At 41.5% G+C, this 16,893-nt stretch overlaps 2 protein-coding genes across 2 annotated transcripts in view; one reads left to right on the top strand and one right to left on the bottom strand.

Annotated features, from left to right (window-relative positions):
• LOC136695420 (BTB/POZ domain-containing protein KCTD16-like) overlaps positions 1 to 10,492 on the bottom strand; it is a 51,296-nt gene extending 40,804 nt beyond the window's left edge. Inside the window, exon 1 of the mRNA XM_066669485.1 lies at positions 9,019 to 10,492. Within this exon, the coding sequence (XP_066525582.1) occupies positions 9,019 to 9,769 (751 nt within the window). The 5' untranslated portion in view covers positions 9,770 to 10,492. The remainder of the gene's footprint in view (positions 1 to 9,018) is intronic.
• Positions 689 to 6,938, top strand: LOC136694022 (uncharacterized). The gene is made up of 22 exons (XM_066667360.1): positions 689 to 717; positions 869 to 1,062; positions 1,427 to 1,568; positions 1,648 to 2,304; positions 2,404 to 2,499; positions 2,594 to 2,700; positions 2,794 to 2,913; positions 3,097 to 3,144; positions 3,236 to 3,319; positions 3,410 to 3,475; positions 3,643 to 3,746; positions 3,947 to 4,007; positions 4,095 to 4,145; positions 4,260 to 4,304; positions 4,390 to 4,454; positions 4,539 to 4,638; positions 4,936 to 5,042; positions 5,135 to 5,287; positions 5,376 to 5,436; positions 5,610 to 5,738; positions 6,553 to 6,648; positions 6,727 to 6,938. Exons 1-22 carry the CDS (start codon positions 693 to 695, stop codon positions 6,808 to 6,810), a joined length of 2,595 nt encoding a protein of 864 aa, XP_066523457.1. The 5' UTR covers positions 689 to 692; the 3' UTR covers positions 6,811 to 6,938.
• Positions 10,493 to 16,893: the final 6,401 nt, after the last annotated feature.

Genomic DNA, 16,893 nt, shown 5'->3' with positions numbered 1-16,893 from the left:
AATTACCTCATCCCAGAGACCTAGTGGCTAGTCCACCTCATCCCAGAGACCTAGTTGCTAAATTACCTCATCCCAGAGACCTAGTGGCTAGCCCACCTCATCCCAGAGACCTAGTGGCTAGCCCACCTCATCCCAGAGACCTAGTTGCTAAATGACCTCATCCCAGAGACCTAGTGGCTAGCCCACCTCATCCCAGAGACCTAGTTGCTAAATTACCTCATCCCAGAGACCTAGTGGCTAGCCCACCTCATCCCAGAGACCTAGTTGCTAAATGACCTCATCCCAGAGACCTAGTGGCTAGTCCACCTCATCCCAGAGTCCTAGCTGCTAAATAACCTCATCCCAGAGTCCTAGAGAGTTGCTAACCCTCCTCATCCCAGGGTCCCATCTCAAACTTGTCCCTGCTTGGGTTTTTTTTTTTTCAACTTTTAAATAAACAGTTTTGGATATTTTACCATATTAGATCTATTGTGAGAGTGGTTAGGCTTCCTTGTTAGTAATATGTTGCTTTAAGGGCTGGTATCTTTTAATGGGGACATTCAGAACCTTGTAGAGTCAAGGACTGCATTTAATCCCTGTCTGGAAAACAAGCCTAAAAGTGCTTTTTGTTTGACAGTGAGTGACATAAAAGAGCCTCCTAAAAACTTCAAAGGAGAGGTCAACATTGAAGAATTTTGGAACTCAATTTTGAAATGATTGCTCGTGGATTTGTCCCCAGTAAGTTTATGAATTGTTATTTTAATAATTATATAATATTATTAATAATACATTACATTTATAAAATGCTTTCAAAAAGCTTTGACAGTTGGTTTGAATACCTATGCACAGTGACACCTTCTTGTCATTATTTTTGTTATTGATTTATTAGGTCGTGCAAAAAATCCCTGGGCTGTTCATCCATCTTATGAATATTGGGCACCATGGATTGGCAGACACACCAGAAAAGGAGACTGTGTGCTTAACACAGAGTATGAAAAAGTCTTGCCTGTTCGAGAGAGTCCAGAGGCAGAACTGTTCATGATAACAGAGGAACGTCTTATGGATGAGCTTAAAAAACAAAAGGTATAACTAAAACATGAGTAGTGTAAATGCAAAATGAAATGTGATGAATGCACTTTATTTCTACAGTTGTTATTTTCTCAGCTCCACTGAATGTACAGGACCACTATGTAGTTATGCAATTACAGACTGTAGTCCATCTGTTGATCTGCATATTTTGTAAACCTCATTCAACCTGTTCCAACCCCTGGTGGACCTTAGCACTGCAGTGACATGGATGGTGATTGTGGAGTGTTACTGTGTGTTGGACTGAGTGGATCAGACACAGTAGCACTGTTGGGTCTAACAAAATATTTAGATGGACAGATAGACTACAGTCCAATTGTAGGGCTATGAAGTGAATGTGTGTGTGTGTGTATTTCTCTAGGTAGGCACAGTGCGCAAACTATGCAAGGCATGCCACATAGACCCAAGAGGGTCACGTGATGACCTAATTGTAAGATTGCAACAGGAGATGAAGAACAGGCACACCTATGACAAGGTCTTTCAGAAAATCTGGGGTGCCTCTGGTAAGCAAATTTCAGAAAAGTTATTTTGCCTGTCCATCATTTTTGTTCTTCTCTTCCTTATATTCATTTTTTTTAACAGGTGGATGGTGTGTCATTGCATGTCCACATGGTGTTGTGTATAGTTTGAAATTCAACTTAAGGGCAGAAAGTCCTAGAGACTTCACTGATCTTCTCCTATCATGGAAACACATACCAAATGTGTCAGTCTATGATTTTGCTCGTGGTTTGGCCACACATGCCAACTTGAGATTTCCAGCCATCATACCGTTCAAACCCCATGAAGGACGGTTGGCTGAGCCTACACCTGAAAACATTTCTGCAGCACAGAAAGGAAAACTTGAAGTGTCCCTCTCTTGGCTTGTTGAAAGGTCTCCCAATTCAGATGGTAGTGGCCATCCCATCACTGGGGCTAGCAGTCATTATGTGCTTTACGATAAGCTTCATGAATCAAACACAAAGGATCAGAGGGACATCTTAAGGAGAATCAATCTTGTCCCAGAACTCCAAGGTTCACTCAACAGTCAGATAGCAGAACAATTGTTTGGAAGTATGCGAAAAAATAATTATTTTCTGAACAACATGTCCCCCTCAACACATGTATTTTTAATGAGAAATATTATTCACCATCGCAATACATCAGTGAACTTCCGCCTTTTGGAGACACAGCTGAAGAGAGGACTAATGGACCAGCGTATTAACAATATAACTCTGAATGAGCTTGGGCAAGCAGTTTTAGGTAAGTGTGTTTATGTTAATTATATACATCCTGGTTCCTATTTTTATACTCTGTGCATGCGTGCACAAATTAACGTGCTTTCTGTTCAAACCTCCCAAGCATCTACACATACACAGCAGTCAGGTGTGATGTCAGTGGAACAAGGATCCCCAGAACCCATGCAGCCCCAAACACTTGTGTCTTCGTGTGATGATGGTAGAACATTTTTTGCTTTTAAATAACAAATGTATTGTCCAAAATATTTTAGTTTTTTTTTCTCATGTCACTCTTTGTCACTTGTCATATGCAGAATATGAAACCTGTGGGATGCAGTGTGAAGCCCGCACAAAGTTTCAGAACATCAAACCTTCTCGGGCTTTTTGGTCGTTGACTTTTCACTCTGACCAGGAGAAACTGGTATAAGGAAATTTATAGTCCAAAATAAATCATATGTTTAAGTACAAAAATAGTGATATGCAATATATGTTTAATATGATGTTGTTTTTACAGCTTTCTTATGTCCTAGATGAACAAAAGCCAAGACAAGAGCTTATTGTAAAAAAAGGAAAAATTTGCCTTGTCCGGGAGGACTTTTGGACTTTGGGCTTGCCGCAAGACATGGAAGCAACGGTGATTAAATATTTTTAAACCATTAAACATATTGTATAATTAAACCTATACATGTAATGTATCTGAATCAGGTTAGGCTGCATGTGTGTTGATTTATTTACACAGAACCGACACTTCATTAAGTACACTTCGGTGCAAGTGGCTGGACAGGGTATTTATCTGTTTCTTGCTGTTTGTTTGTAGGTAGGAAATGCCTGCCTCAGTATCATTGATGGAATTGCCAGAGCACAGGTAATAATCACACAGCTAGGAATTTTCTTTGTAATTTTGCTGATTGTGGTTGTATTGTATTAATGTAGGTATTAATAAAAATAATTTATAGGGAAGGAATATTTTCATTGCAAATATCTATGTTGTGCCAACGTGGTTACCTCCTTGCAATGCTGATCCGCTTGACCATCTCCCAGTAAGTGTTTGCACTCTAACCCTAAACCTATTTTCGCAATATTCAGTGTTATCGTGTGATTATTATGTGAATAATATCTGTATTTCTAAGTATGATGCTCAGTTGAAAGAGGCCCTTGTCATCCCACTGTGGACATCAGGACACTACATTTTATCGGTAAATTAATTTAATCATTTGCATTGTACTTTTTCTTTGTTTTCAGTCTGGTATTGGACTGTTATAGGAAATGTTGCTTTGCTAACTGTATCTATGACATGGGATGTAGTGAGCATTTTTGTGTGTAAGATGTTTACTGAGAATGCAGACTTCATATCCACTCATAGGTTTTGAAGCCAGCCAAGAGGGAAATTCTTTTTCTAGATCCCATGTTCACAAAAAGAACTGAATCTCGTGGATTTGGTGATCTGATGTTCCAAACAATGTTGAGGTTATAGCTTACAGCAAACATTGCATGCCGTTCAAGTATTTACCGGTCTCGTTCCAAGACCAAGTGTGTAACAGCATGGAATATTTGGGTTGCAATTTCATGTTCTGTTTGATGTTAAATTTTATGTGTGGTTCATTGTCAGCTGAGGTGGGTTGATGATATTTCTTTGCTTAAAACTATTGTTTTCTTTGAAATGACAGTAATCTGGCTCAGATGCTGAACCCAGGACAGTGGGAGGAGAAAACGGGGTGGGATTTGCAGGTAAAAAAAAAACGAATAAAACACAACTCTTTCCCACCTTTATGTTAATATTAAGTTGTTTCTAACAGAATGTTTTTCTATTAAAAGGACCTTCCAATTCAGCACTGGGGAAATGATTGTGGCATCTTCATGTTAATGGTGACAATTTTGAAACTTATCTGTTTATTTTATCTTATTTTTATGTATTTATTTATTGCTTTTCTGTCATGTGTATATTAAATGATTGTGTATCTGTCTTTCTCCTTTTTCAAGTATGCACTTTATGTTGTACTGGATGGCTCTTTCGACTTCACTGTTGTGAGTAGATTTTATTTATTTATATTTTTATAATATATATAATATTTTTCTTATAAATAATAATAATTTAAGTTATTTTATTTAGCATGACATGCCAATGCTACGTAAATGGTGGTGTGTGATGATAATGGAGAACTTTGAGATAGAAGGGTAAGATCATATATTCTTCTTTTCTTTTTATTTTCCCCAGCAATTTACTTGATTATTGAAAACATATATGATCTTTTTTTTAAGCTATGGAAAGAGATTTGCCCACTGGACAGATGATGCTAAAGCTCTTTTGAAAGGACACTTGCAACCTGTCTTCCGGGTCGGAGAACATGTGTGCAGCCAGGTTACGTTTCAAGATTGGTTACAGTAGATTGATATTAAAGATTAAACAATATTAAACAATCCAATTTTAATAATTCAGTGTAATGATCCAGTATACTGATACTTCTGTTGATTTCAGTTCCTGTTTGGTTATATTTCTTTATTGGTTGATATCATGGAATATAAATTATATATAGATATAGAATTATAGAGTCTTATTTCTTTAAAAAAAATCATTGCTATGAATTCTTGCTTTGCTACATGTACTGTTTCACTGCAGTATTACACTGACCATAATGAAAAAAAATATTCTCACTAGGAACCTCTACCACCAGTAGAGACGGAGCAAGAACGAAAATCTACACACCACTACCACTGTCTTGCACTGGACATATATGCCTGTGTGTACCAAAGGATAGGAAAAAAGTAATAGAAAATTATCTTTTGCATAAACAATTTACCAATTTAACATTGAAATATATGGTCTAAAACCTGTGGTGTTTTGGTTTTTTTTTTAGATCAATGTATTCAGAAGTGCAGTCAGTGAATTGGGTCCAGTGTCAGTATTGTGGGGCTCAGCTGCATGCCGACTGTGCTGGAGTGGAAACATTGCAAGAAGACGTGCCATTTAGCTGTGGTTGTCACCGCCCAGAGCCCTATCTATATAAAAGGTTTAATTTATTATGTTAAATGTTTTCTTAGATTATTTGTATAACATACATGAATTTAAAAAAATGTAAACTTTTTTTGTGCCTCCAGGACATACGCAGCCATAAGAGAAGGATCAGTCATCAACCATGTAACGGATGAAGAAATTCTTGTAAAGAGCATTTTAATTTGTGAATATACCTATTTGTGGACACTTTATTTTAGGCTAGCTTTTTTCCTCCCTTTTTCTTTACTGTTTTAGGTATATTCATATTATATTGGAGAAAGCAACTTTTTACTTGTTTCATTTTTAAAACAGTTATTAGCCTCTATTTCTGCTTGTAGACACTACAAAGGAATTTACAACACGGAATATTGAGGTCCAACAGGATGTTCCTTCATGAGAACCCCACATTTCACCCAAAGATGAAGCAAATTAGAGACGGAAGCATATCAGTTTTTGATGAAGAACAGGTGAACAAATTTAAGATATGGTTTATTTATAAATAAACAGGCAGTCATGGCCTTGGTGCTGGAAGGTTGCTGGTTCAATCCCCACAACGGGCAGGACCATCCATGGCTGAAGTGTCCTAGAGCAAGGCACCTAACCCTCAAAAGTGTGTGTGTGTGTGTGTCCACAGATGGGTTAAACACAAAGGTCAGGTTTCGTTTTACGGTTATACTATGATCATAAAGCATGTCACCTGTGAAAATAAATAGGCTAGATGTGTTGAACAGTTTGAAACCAGTGGTTTCCATTCCTTGTCCCGGAGTACTCCCTACTCTGCAATTCAGAGTGTCCTGCTCTGATGCAACTGACACCTGATCAAACCAATTGTTTTATTCAGAGGTCAACAGTCTTATCCACAAACAGATGCTACAGGTTTAATTACAGCTAAGCAGAAACAAACCTTTTCAATACTTTGAAGACCGAAACCAGGTGATTAAACAAATATAATCAGCTGAACTCCTGCTTGATAAGCATTAAAACCTGCAGCCACACTGGCCCTTTTTGGATAAGACTGGTGACCAGTGGTAGGTGAGTTACAGCAAGAAATAATTAAAATGTGCAGGCTCTCTGTTCCAGAATTGGGAACCAATGTCCTAATATAATAATCTGATCTTTTATAATTGGTGTATGGCTCACCATTCTTTCAAAGACAAATTAAATGGTGCTCAGGTCAAGTCTTGATTATAAGTAAAAAAAATTAATGTCACAAGCATCATTTTACTGTCTGTTCATATTTATGTCCAATAGTGTATAAATAAATTTTTAAATTTCTCATAGACTGAAGCCATCATAGAGAGGACATTTGAGGTGATAAAATGCAACAGAGCAAGTCTGAAGAGTACCTCGTTCGTTTTAGAAGTCATGACTCCAGAGGTAAGAAATTATATTTAAAAAATGTTGTTTATTAACATTGCATTGTCCTGTCTAATCAATAATTTATCTCACTTTAAGATCACCATCCTTCTGCTGAGAAAATTGGAAGGATTCAGCAGATATGAAGCTGAAAATGTTTTTTCACGTGTAGCTTTTGAATGAGTCAAATTGATTGCTTTTTTCATTCTCTAGTTTTTGTTGGATTTTAAAAAACTGCTTGCTTTTATTATATTGTTTTGCTGTTTGCATTTTGCTGTTACATAGTATTGGTTTTTTTTGTGTGTGTGTGTGATGGCACAGTTTGTTTTATTAGTAAAAACCTGTTATTGCGTGCCATTTATTTTCTCTGTACAGATTTGTTTTATTTCATTATTTATATTCTTTGTATTCTGTAGTTTGTTTTTATAATAAACAGAATATTTGCTTTTATTACATTGTTTTCCTATTTAAATTTGTTTTAACTGTAGAATTTGTAAATTTAAAAAAGCTGAATGTGTGCTTTTTCTTAATTTTTAACTTTTTGCATTGTTGTTAATAATTATTCAATTATTTTGGAATACAAATAAATAAATACTTTGTTTCCAGTGTACTTTACTTTTGAAAATGTGCTTTTATAAGGTGTCATTAAAAATACAAACTTTTTTTTTTTAAGTAAATGCAATAAGAACGAAATTCTTAAAAAGGATGCCTAAAAATGTAGAGAAAGTGTTGAGATTGTTAGAAATCACAACAATTAGCCTTTATTTTAATTCACCGACTCGTTCATATTAGAACATAAACATATCGTTTATATCCCAATCAAATTTAGTGGAGATGCTGAGACTAACATCATTATTAGCTAGGCAAATATTTCACTGACCAACCATATACTATACATCCAGGAATATATGTGACTTAAATTTTGTGTACATCATAATATATTACAGAATCGTATAAAATGCAAAAACATTAAGTTTATTTACAACTATTTCCACTTGCTACAGCCAGAGATTCGTACACTGCGTTTTCCGCCATGTTGGCTATCAATCATGTGACTTTCAGAAATAGTGATGTCATTTGCCGGACTCAGCGATGAGATAGGTCTCGGAGGAGAGGAGGACTGACAAATGAGATTCACGGCCTGACGCTGTTGACAACTCGATTAGTTTTCAGACTGAGGCAGCCCCAAATAAAAAAGAAAAAAAAAGTGTGTTGATAAGAGCTCTACATCCCAAACCTAATTTGCAAATATACTGAAAAGGTGATTTTTTTTCATGACCTATGTGAAATATGAAAAGAATTCCACATCAGAGATATTTTTGGGTGAAAAACTTTGGAAACCTAAGGACATAAAACTCCTGACTGAGCTGATTGGTGCAGTGTGCCCTCTAGCGGTCTCTGTTGGTAACGCCTCATAAACTTGAGTTTCTAAACAGCTGTGTTTTTAAACCTTTCATTCTCTCAGTGTTCCCCCAACTTCACTTCTCCACCTGCTCTGCTCTGCTCTGCTCTGCAGTCGACTGGAAAACACCCTGTTGGAAACCTGTTTCCGTACCACTGACAAAGTCACAGGGCAGGTCAAATACTGTGATGAGAGAGTGGTATAGCAGTGCTGTATAATACTATAATGTTTGTTTTATCCACAGATAAGATGACACCTCCTGACAGCATGGCATCTGCATGTTCTTCTACAGCAGAGTTTAGGAAAGTGTTTGTGTTTAATATTTTCTTTAAATACCCCCTCCAGCCTCAAACCTGGAAAACTCCCCAAAGCCCAAACCCCCAAACCTGGCAATTTCCGTAAAGCCCCCAAACTTAACAAACATCAAAATTCCAAACAAACCAGCAGCCACCCCGAAACTTCCTCTACTGTCCCAAAGTTTAAACCCCCAAAACTACCATATACCACCACCCTCTGTCCTCAAAAATGCCCAAACTTAACTACACCATCTAAATTACCAAACTGCAATCTCTGGATCTTCTAACCCCAAACTACAACCCAGCAACAAAATCCCAAATTCCAAAAGTTCAAAAGTCCAAAAGCCCCCAACTCCAAGCATTTCCCAAACCCTAGCCCCTTATAACTCCAAAAACCCTTCCAATCCTCAGCACCCCATGACTCCAAACACCCTCCCAATACTCAGCCCCCTATGACTCCAAACACCCTCTTAATCTTTATCCCCCAAAACTCCAAACACCCTCCAAATACTCAGCCCCCTATGACTCCAAACACCCTCTTAATCTTTATCCCCCAAAACTCCAAACACCCTCCAAATACTCAGCCCCTTATGACTCCAAACACCCTCTTAATCTTTAGCCCCCTATGACACCAAACACCGTCTTAATCTTTAGCCCCCATAACCCCCCGTTCAGTCCGACTCTCAAACTTACGGTAGAAGACGTACTCGGCGCTGGAGCTCCAAGCGCTTCTCTCCGTGTCTTCGCGCCTGCTGTCGCTCACCGCGGAGGAGCTGCACGCAACGATGCGGAATCCGTTCTCCGCGAGCATGTCGAACGCGCGCTCAGTGTGCCTGAAGCGCAGCAGGTGTCCGCGCGCGGTGTAGCGCTCTCGGTTCTCGCGACTCTCGCTCACCACCAGTGCGTCGCCGAACACGCGGCGCGCGAGCGCGAGCCTGCCGCGCACACAGAGGCGCGCGCCTCGGCACGACACCGTCAGGAATCCGAACGCGCCACCGTCGCCGTCGCGCGCCGTCCTCTCGCTGGTCGGAGACCCGTCATCCGGGCCATCGCCGTCGTCGCGCGTTTCGTCGTCCTCCGTCGCGAGCATCGCGGCGAGCTCGTGCAGCCGGTAGAACTCGGCCTCGCGGCGGAGTCTCGCGCGCTCCGGAAAGCGCTCGGGCAGCAGCACGCGCCCGTCGCGCAGGTAGTCGAGCACGTAGCGGAACAAGAAGCCATCGCGGTCGATGAAGCGGCGTCCGCGCGCGTCTCGCGCCGCCTCGCGCGTGAACAGGCGTCCGAGCGCCGAGTCCGGCACGGAAGCGAGGGTCGCGCGCCGCGTGAAGTACACCTGACCGCCCACATTCAGCTCCACCACCTCCTCCTCAGCAGCGCGAGCGGCACCGCAGCCCGCGGAGCCGTCTTTAGGAGACTGATACAACCGGCAACTCTCCGTCAGAGCCATGGCGCGAGCGTCCGGAGTTTACAGCGAAGACAGGGGCACCTTCATCATCTTCATCACTCGGCTACATCCTCAGCTCTGACCTCAGTCTGATCTTCATCAGCTTCACGAGCGATCTTCACCGTTAACACTGACCTTCATCATCCTCATCGTCACTGAAGAGCATCACCTTTAGCACTGGACACGTGGTCTCCAGCCCATCACGCCTTTGATCATCTTCATCGTTCTTCCCATCAATCTTCATCACCAGAAGCAGTCTTCCTCACCTTTGGCACTGCTCAATCTTCATCCCCCTCATCACACCCCGTCTTTGATCCTGGATCCCATCCTCATCCTCATGAGCCTCTCCGACTTCAAAGTCCTTCAAAGCTCATGTTTACTCGGTCCTCAAAAGACTGAGCGCTGTCCTTCTGCAGCTCCGCCAGATGTGACCAGCACCACTCTCTCCGAGGGTCCTCTCCGCTCACAGAACCTCTCAACTCTGGAGAGAGCACGCCGACTCTTCCCCAGAGGCAGCACGCACCCCCAACCCTGACTGATGGGGCACCTTCCAACTTCTCTCCAGATGCTTCATGTAGTAGTTAGAAATGTGACTTTATCCAGCTGTGTCACATCTGCAGGGGTCCTGTCAGACGCTCACTTCGGCACAGCTGCGCCCTGCTGCTGCAGCTGCTTGTGTGGACTGAGGCTGGAGTCTTAAAGCACGCACTGAGAAGGGTGGAATGATGTTGCTCCAGCACAGTGTGTGTGTGTGTGTGTGTGTGGAGGAGGGGGCGCATTCTTTGAGCATTTGAGCCTTACATCATCTTAAAGGGAAAATGACAGTGTTGGGAAACAGGAATACATGCGTGAAGTAGATTGCAGTGAATCACTCAGTGGCAGAGGCTGCGCTTCACTCTGAGTGAAAATGTGGCGTGTTTCTGGTTGTTTCAGGTGAATAGTCCTTTGCCACTACTCCAAGTCTATAGGCTGCAGGAAGAGTTCTATGGAGCGAAGCCATAGGAGATTCCCCTGGGTTCTCATTGACAACCCCTTAAAGGAGCATACCGTAGAGTATCAAAGGGATCGTTTGGTCTGTTTACATTTATTCTAGAAAGTGCAACTTTGTGGTCCCTGAATGAACCTGTTCATGCTCCATAGAGGGGGGTCCTCGACATGAAGGCAGCCATATTTAAAGGCAAGTTTTTAATCAGAGATTGTTTCCTTACCACTTCTAGTCCTCCTGTCCATTTTGGCTCTGTAAGTGAGAAACAGACTAAGTGTCTCACTGTATCTGGAGGCATTTGGACAATGGAGAGTATTCTGGAATTTGAGAAGCATGAAAAGAGATGAGGATGTTGCTCTGTAGGTGGGTAACACTGACTTATTGTTGCTGTTTCTTAGTTTACGTTGTTGCATTACTTAACTTTTGGTGGAACTGACTCGAAATTCTGTGACGGCTAAATTTCCATGAAAGTAAAACAGACGGAATGTGCTACAAAACAGTGAATAAAAACTTACAGACAACTTCAACTTCAACCATGAACAAGGTACAGTTAGTTTCTTATTATTCCACCTTAACCAGCCAGGAGGGAGGGAGTTTGTATTGCTGTGAGAACAGTAGAATTTCAGAATCATCCTAAGAAACCATTAATTTTAAGAGTTTATGACTACAAATGTCTTGCCTGCTCCCAGATTAGCTATTGGGTTATTAAAGGGTTATTGAGCAACAAAGAGCCACTTTTGAATTCTTAAAGAACTAGTTTTTAAATGTTCAGTTCATATTTCTATAACATTAACATTCTCTACGGGTTTAAGGGTTGTTCATTCAACATTGACCTCATGTGGACCTTCACTAAACAATAAGATTCTTCATTCACAGACCTCCAATACACAGAGAAAGTGAGTTTTTGAATCAAACTGAAAAGTGGCTTGTGTTGAAAAAGCAACAGACCGGCCGCCCCAGAGCCAACGTCAAACATTTAACGTGTTTTTGGAGGAAGAAATAGCTGCCAATGTCAAAGACTGAATTTAGCAAAAACAATGGAGGCTGTAATGAAAGCAGAGTTGACACACTAAATGGTTGTTGTCTGGGACCACATTAATGGGTGCAGACCCTCCACACACTCTGCACCAGCTTATGAGACCATCCTGTAGCTTTCTGAAAGGTTCTAGGAACATTAAAGTTTATTAAAACCTTAAATCTGTTTGACGGGGTTAGATTTCAGTGGTGAAACCTGTGCTGCTTTACGCTGATGGATGGGCATTTTTTCAGCACCAGGGACAGATCCTCATAAACCTACGGAGGGGTTAAAAGACCCCCAGCTCTGGAATGTGAAGCAGTGGAACTGTGTTCTCTGGAGGGATGGGGATCCATCCAGTACCTTTCAGTAAATCTGACCTGACCTCACTGAAGCTGCTACTGAATGCAATCAATTACTCACAGCAATGCTCCAAATTTCTGATGTTATCAGAAATACATAAAAGTGTGTGAAAGGCCGGAGGTTGTTCCCAAATTGTCACTTATGAGAGAAATGTAAACTGTGTATATATAATCACATACACAGTTTTTTACGCTATTCTTAAGGTGCATTGTGGGATTGCTTGAGTGCACTATGGCTGTGTCCAAAACTGTACCCTGTTCACTATGTAGTGCACATCTTTGCTGCCACTTTTGACTGAAAACATAGTGGACAATTTTCAGTGCACTGCAAAAAGTAGTGTACAACCCATGCACACTAGCCGATAGCAGATTACCCATAATCCACTGCATTGTTTGGTAAAAACCCACATGAGGCTGTGTCTCTAATGAGGCTGAAATCTTTCACTACCTTCCTGAATCCAGTTCCCTACAGTAGTGGACTATAGAGTGAATAATAAAGGGAATAGTGAATAGGGAGCCATTTTGGACAAAGGTTATGTTTTCAGACACCAATAGTTATAGGGCACAGTTTCTGCCACAGCCAGGGTCATGGTTGCCCAAGGCTCACTGATTCATCGAGTGAAGGCTAGCCAGTCTGGTCTGACCACACACAAGATACAACAGCACTCCTGTGTTATCGGAGCAAACAGGTTAGCCCTTGCCCCACACCCTTCTGCCAGTTCATCAGTGGTTCTTTCTTGGACCATTTTTGGCAGGTACTAACCACTGCATCCACTGCGTACTAGGAACGCCACAAAAGGCCTGCCCCCAACAGGTGCCATTGTAAACGATAATCAGTGTTATTCATGCCATCTGTCAGTGGTAATAATATTGTGGCTGATTGGTATATATATATATACACACACACACACACATTTCAGAGATTTGGTAAAGTACACAGAAAAGCAAGCTTCAAAGGAAGTTGCTCTGCTCTTATAAACATAGGCCTGGTGTGAGATCAGTAGACTCATCGCCCCTGGGGTCTTTCCTGCTCGAGCTGAGGGGGGAATCAGTGCAAATATTTATTTGGTGATGTGAAGCTTGTGGCACTGATCTGCTGCCTCTGAGCTTATGGTCACGCTTTCCCGGCTAATCAGGAGCACTGGGCTGAAAAGTGTTGCTAAGCACCAGCGGGGGGACGGAGAGTGGGTTAGGCAAAGCACAACACAAACACACACACACACACAGTCTTGTCTCCATGGTTTCAAGGGACAGTAAATAAATATACTTCCATTAATGTTGTAGTAACTATAACATGTTGTAGACTAATCTTAACAGCCTGACCCTCACCTTAACCATAACCCTGACCCTTACACAGACCCTAAATTTACTCTAAAATCATCACACATTTTCATGACACTGGGACATGACTTTGACCCCAATAAAGAAGACGTGTCCCTGTAATGTGAGAGTTTAAACTGATTTTAGTCCCCAAAATGCAATATCTAAATGGGCCAACTTCACTCACTCCCTCCCTCCCTCCCTTCCTGAACCCCTCCCTTCCTCCCTCATTCACTACCTCACTCCCTCCCTCCCACACTCACTCCCTTCAGCCCTCACTCACTCACTCACTCACTCACTTACTCATTGCCTGACTCCATACATCACTCACTTGACCCAATCCCTCCCTCCCTCCCTCACTTCTGTCCTCACTCTATCCCTCTCTCCTTCACTCACTCCCAACCTCCTTCATTCCTCGCCCCTTACTCCCTCTCACACTCACTACCTGACTCCCTCCCTCATTTTCTCAACACACACCACATCACATCACAACATGTACACACACACACACACACACACACACACACACACACACACAGAAGCAAGCAGAAAACACAGCTCCTTCTCATTGATCTCTACAGTTCAGAGTCTTCCAAATTCCATCAGATACGCGCGTGCGTGTGTGTGTGTGTGTGTGGTGTGTGTGTATGTATCCATGTACTGAAAGCCTGCTAAAAAATAGTTTCCCAAGAGACCTGAATCATTTTATTCATAGTGGACTTGATTCAAATTACCACAAAACCATTTGAATTTCAATTTTAAAAACCCTGTTCTCTCCAAGGCAAGGATTTCGAAAGGAGGAGGTCCTGAGTAAGTTGGGTATGCATTATTGAAGATGGTAGTGAAAATGACTGAGTTGCTGTTAGGCAAAAAAGGGAGAGAAGAGAAAAACAGAAGACATTCCTGCGGCAGTTGCTGTTAAAGCATTTTCACATTATGCAAAGCGCTAGTCAGGTAAGAGTCTAGCACTGTTCCTCCTCCGCGGAGCCTGGTGTGGAGGTGGATTCACAATCAGCTCAACTCAGGTCCCATTGAAGTAGGAAAGGACTGTTTATCCTCAATGCACCAACTGTGGTGCAAACTCGCCATGCTGAGGGCTCGAGTAATCACACGTGCATCACTGCACTGAGGCTACAGCCCTGGAGTTTGTGTTGTTGTGCTTGTCTTGTGTAATTCCATTCATCCACACACAGGCATGAAAGAGATCCTTCAGAGGAGGGAGCTATCATTGCCGTGCAGCAATCCATTGACCTAGATTTGTGCTCTTTTCTCTGGATTTCAGCCACTCTTGTCACAAGGAGGCAGCAGGAGCTGCTTGTTTCCTCTGGATTCTTTATTTTTTTATTTTTTTGCAGGGTCTCACATGTGAAGGTCTTTGGGTCGATGATGCCAAGTATCATCCATCATCGTATTTTTGTCTGCACACAGCTTCAAATGTGATGTGGCTTTTGGGAAAAGAGGATAAACTCCTGAGCACCATGGCAACGGTGGAGCATTCTTAGTGTGAATTACATTAGTTACAGAATTAAGGGGATAATGCACATTGCAAAAATGATTCTAATGTACTGGGTTAGACAGTTTGTCTTGATTTCAGCTGTTGTCACTGGGCAGGATGAAAGGAATTAAAGGACCATTCTATTTGTTCCAAGCCTAAGCGCTGTCTCTCGCATCTGTAACATGCTGTCAATTAGCACGGACAATAATTACCCTCTGCTTAGATAAGAACAGGAGCCATTGGCCCAAAGCCCATTTATAACAGGAGACAAATGGCGGCTGCTAAAGTGCTTGCCCATTGATGGAGGAAAAGAAGTCTAACTATATAAAGATTTATACAACCCTTAATATGAAAAAATATCAACACAATTACAAACAAGCCCCCTCCCTCTTACTTCTGGGAATATGCTAGCCTTACTAACTATGCTGTGAATCTACATGGCGTCTTTCTGCAGGGCCCACTATTGGCCAATTCACTGATGAAACAGAACTCAAATTATAATTAACATAACCAAACAGAATCACTTTCTCCTGTCAGATTAATTAGGGCACGTTGGACACTGTAGGCCAAATGCATGAAAGTAAACACAGACGGAATGCGCTACTAAACTAAACAACTCGAGTTACAAATGAGTTTCTGTGGTCGTTCAAACCACATGAATAAAAACTTACACACAAACTAAACTTCAGTCGTGTACAAACAACAATGGTTTTCCCACTCAAACATATCGCTGAGCTTCTGAATGTAAACAAATCAGAGGCAACAGCAGGTCTTCACAATCATAGACATTGACTTTAAGTAGTTGAGATAGAGCTGGGTCTTCAGTCTGCGTTTGAAGACCGTGAGAGAGTTTTGCTGTTCGGACCGCCGGTGGGAATTCATCGCTCCATCTGGGTGCCAAGACAGAGAAGAGTCTATTTATATATAAAACAATGGCTATGTCTGATACAAGCAGAAGGATCTCTACTAAGGCCATATTCAGAGGATAGAAGTTGCCAAGTTGTGTCTGAAATGAATGTGTGACTTCTGCTCTGATATCTTCAAAGTTGTAATTAATTTTCCGAGCACTGTAAGTGGACCTGTGTCCTGGAAATGTGTTGAAATAGTTCTGCCTCTAAATATCTCAGTTTGTAACTCAGTTACAAACACCTTGGTTTATAAATAAAAGTTGCTGCCTTCTGTTTCAGAAACAGGCAATATGTGCGCCTTGCAGTTAACGGAACATGAGGTATTATTTTTAACTTCAAAATGAGTGTGATGCTTCACTGACCTGTAATAGGGAGAACAGAGCTTCAGTTGTTGCTACTTCAGAAACTGCACTATGTAACACTTGGTGAGGGGCAGGTAAGCACCTCCCCTCCTTTGCCACATCTCCCTCTTCATTTAAGGACAATGCTTCAAATGTGAATGCAGCTTTGCAACAATAGGGGGAGCCCAGGAGCAAAAATACCAGATCTTACCTAGTGTTCCTTTCAAAAAGGGGGGCATCAAATGCTGATTGGCTTGCTCACCTACTCCAGTTTAACAAATCATACACGACAACATCAGTGTCACTGAAGACACCTGAACTGCTAGTGTTCCAGACTTTTAGGAGCTATAAAAGCAAATAGTCTTCCACCAGTGATCATAAGAGTGTGTAATAAGCCTGCCTCAGCTGAGAAAAGTGCTCTGAACTGGTTACGTATGGTGGAGGTGGGCTATAAAGAGCCTGAAATGACCTAAGGGTCAACGAGGAACTTAATGGAAAACCAGTGCAAGCTGAAAACAACCAGGGTCAAGTGCAGATTTATAGGATGTTGTGTTATGAACTGGAGGAATAAGTTTTGGGGGGGTTTTTTCCCCTTAAAAAATCATAATAAAACAAAGCTTGCAGGGACTGGGCAGACCGTGATCTAATTATGATTTTATTATCTATCATTAAACCCAATTGACTGAATCTATGAATAGCTT

Source organism: Hoplias malabaricus, chromosome 4 (genome assembly GCF_029633855.1).
Source record: "Hoplias malabaricus isolate fHopMal1 chromosome 4, fHopMal1.hap1, whole genome shotgun sequence".
Taxonomy (NCBI): domain Eukaryota; kingdom Metazoa; phylum Chordata; class Actinopteri; order Characiformes; family Erythrinidae; genus Hoplias; species Hoplias malabaricus.
This window is presented reverse-complemented; position numbering and strand designations above follow the sequence as displayed.

Coding starts and splice junctions, on each gene's coding strand:
- LOC136694022 (XM_066667360.1), top strand. CDS start 693: ATGATTGCTCGTGGATTTGTCCCCA. Junction 2,914..3,096: donor CGCAAGACATGGAAGCAACG/GTGATTAAATAT, acceptor GTTTGTTTGTAG/GTAGGAAATGCCTGCCTCAG. Junction 4,146..4,259: donor GTGGCATCTTCATGTTAATG/GTGACAATTTTG, acceptor TCCTTTTTCAAG/TATGCACTTTATGTTGTACT.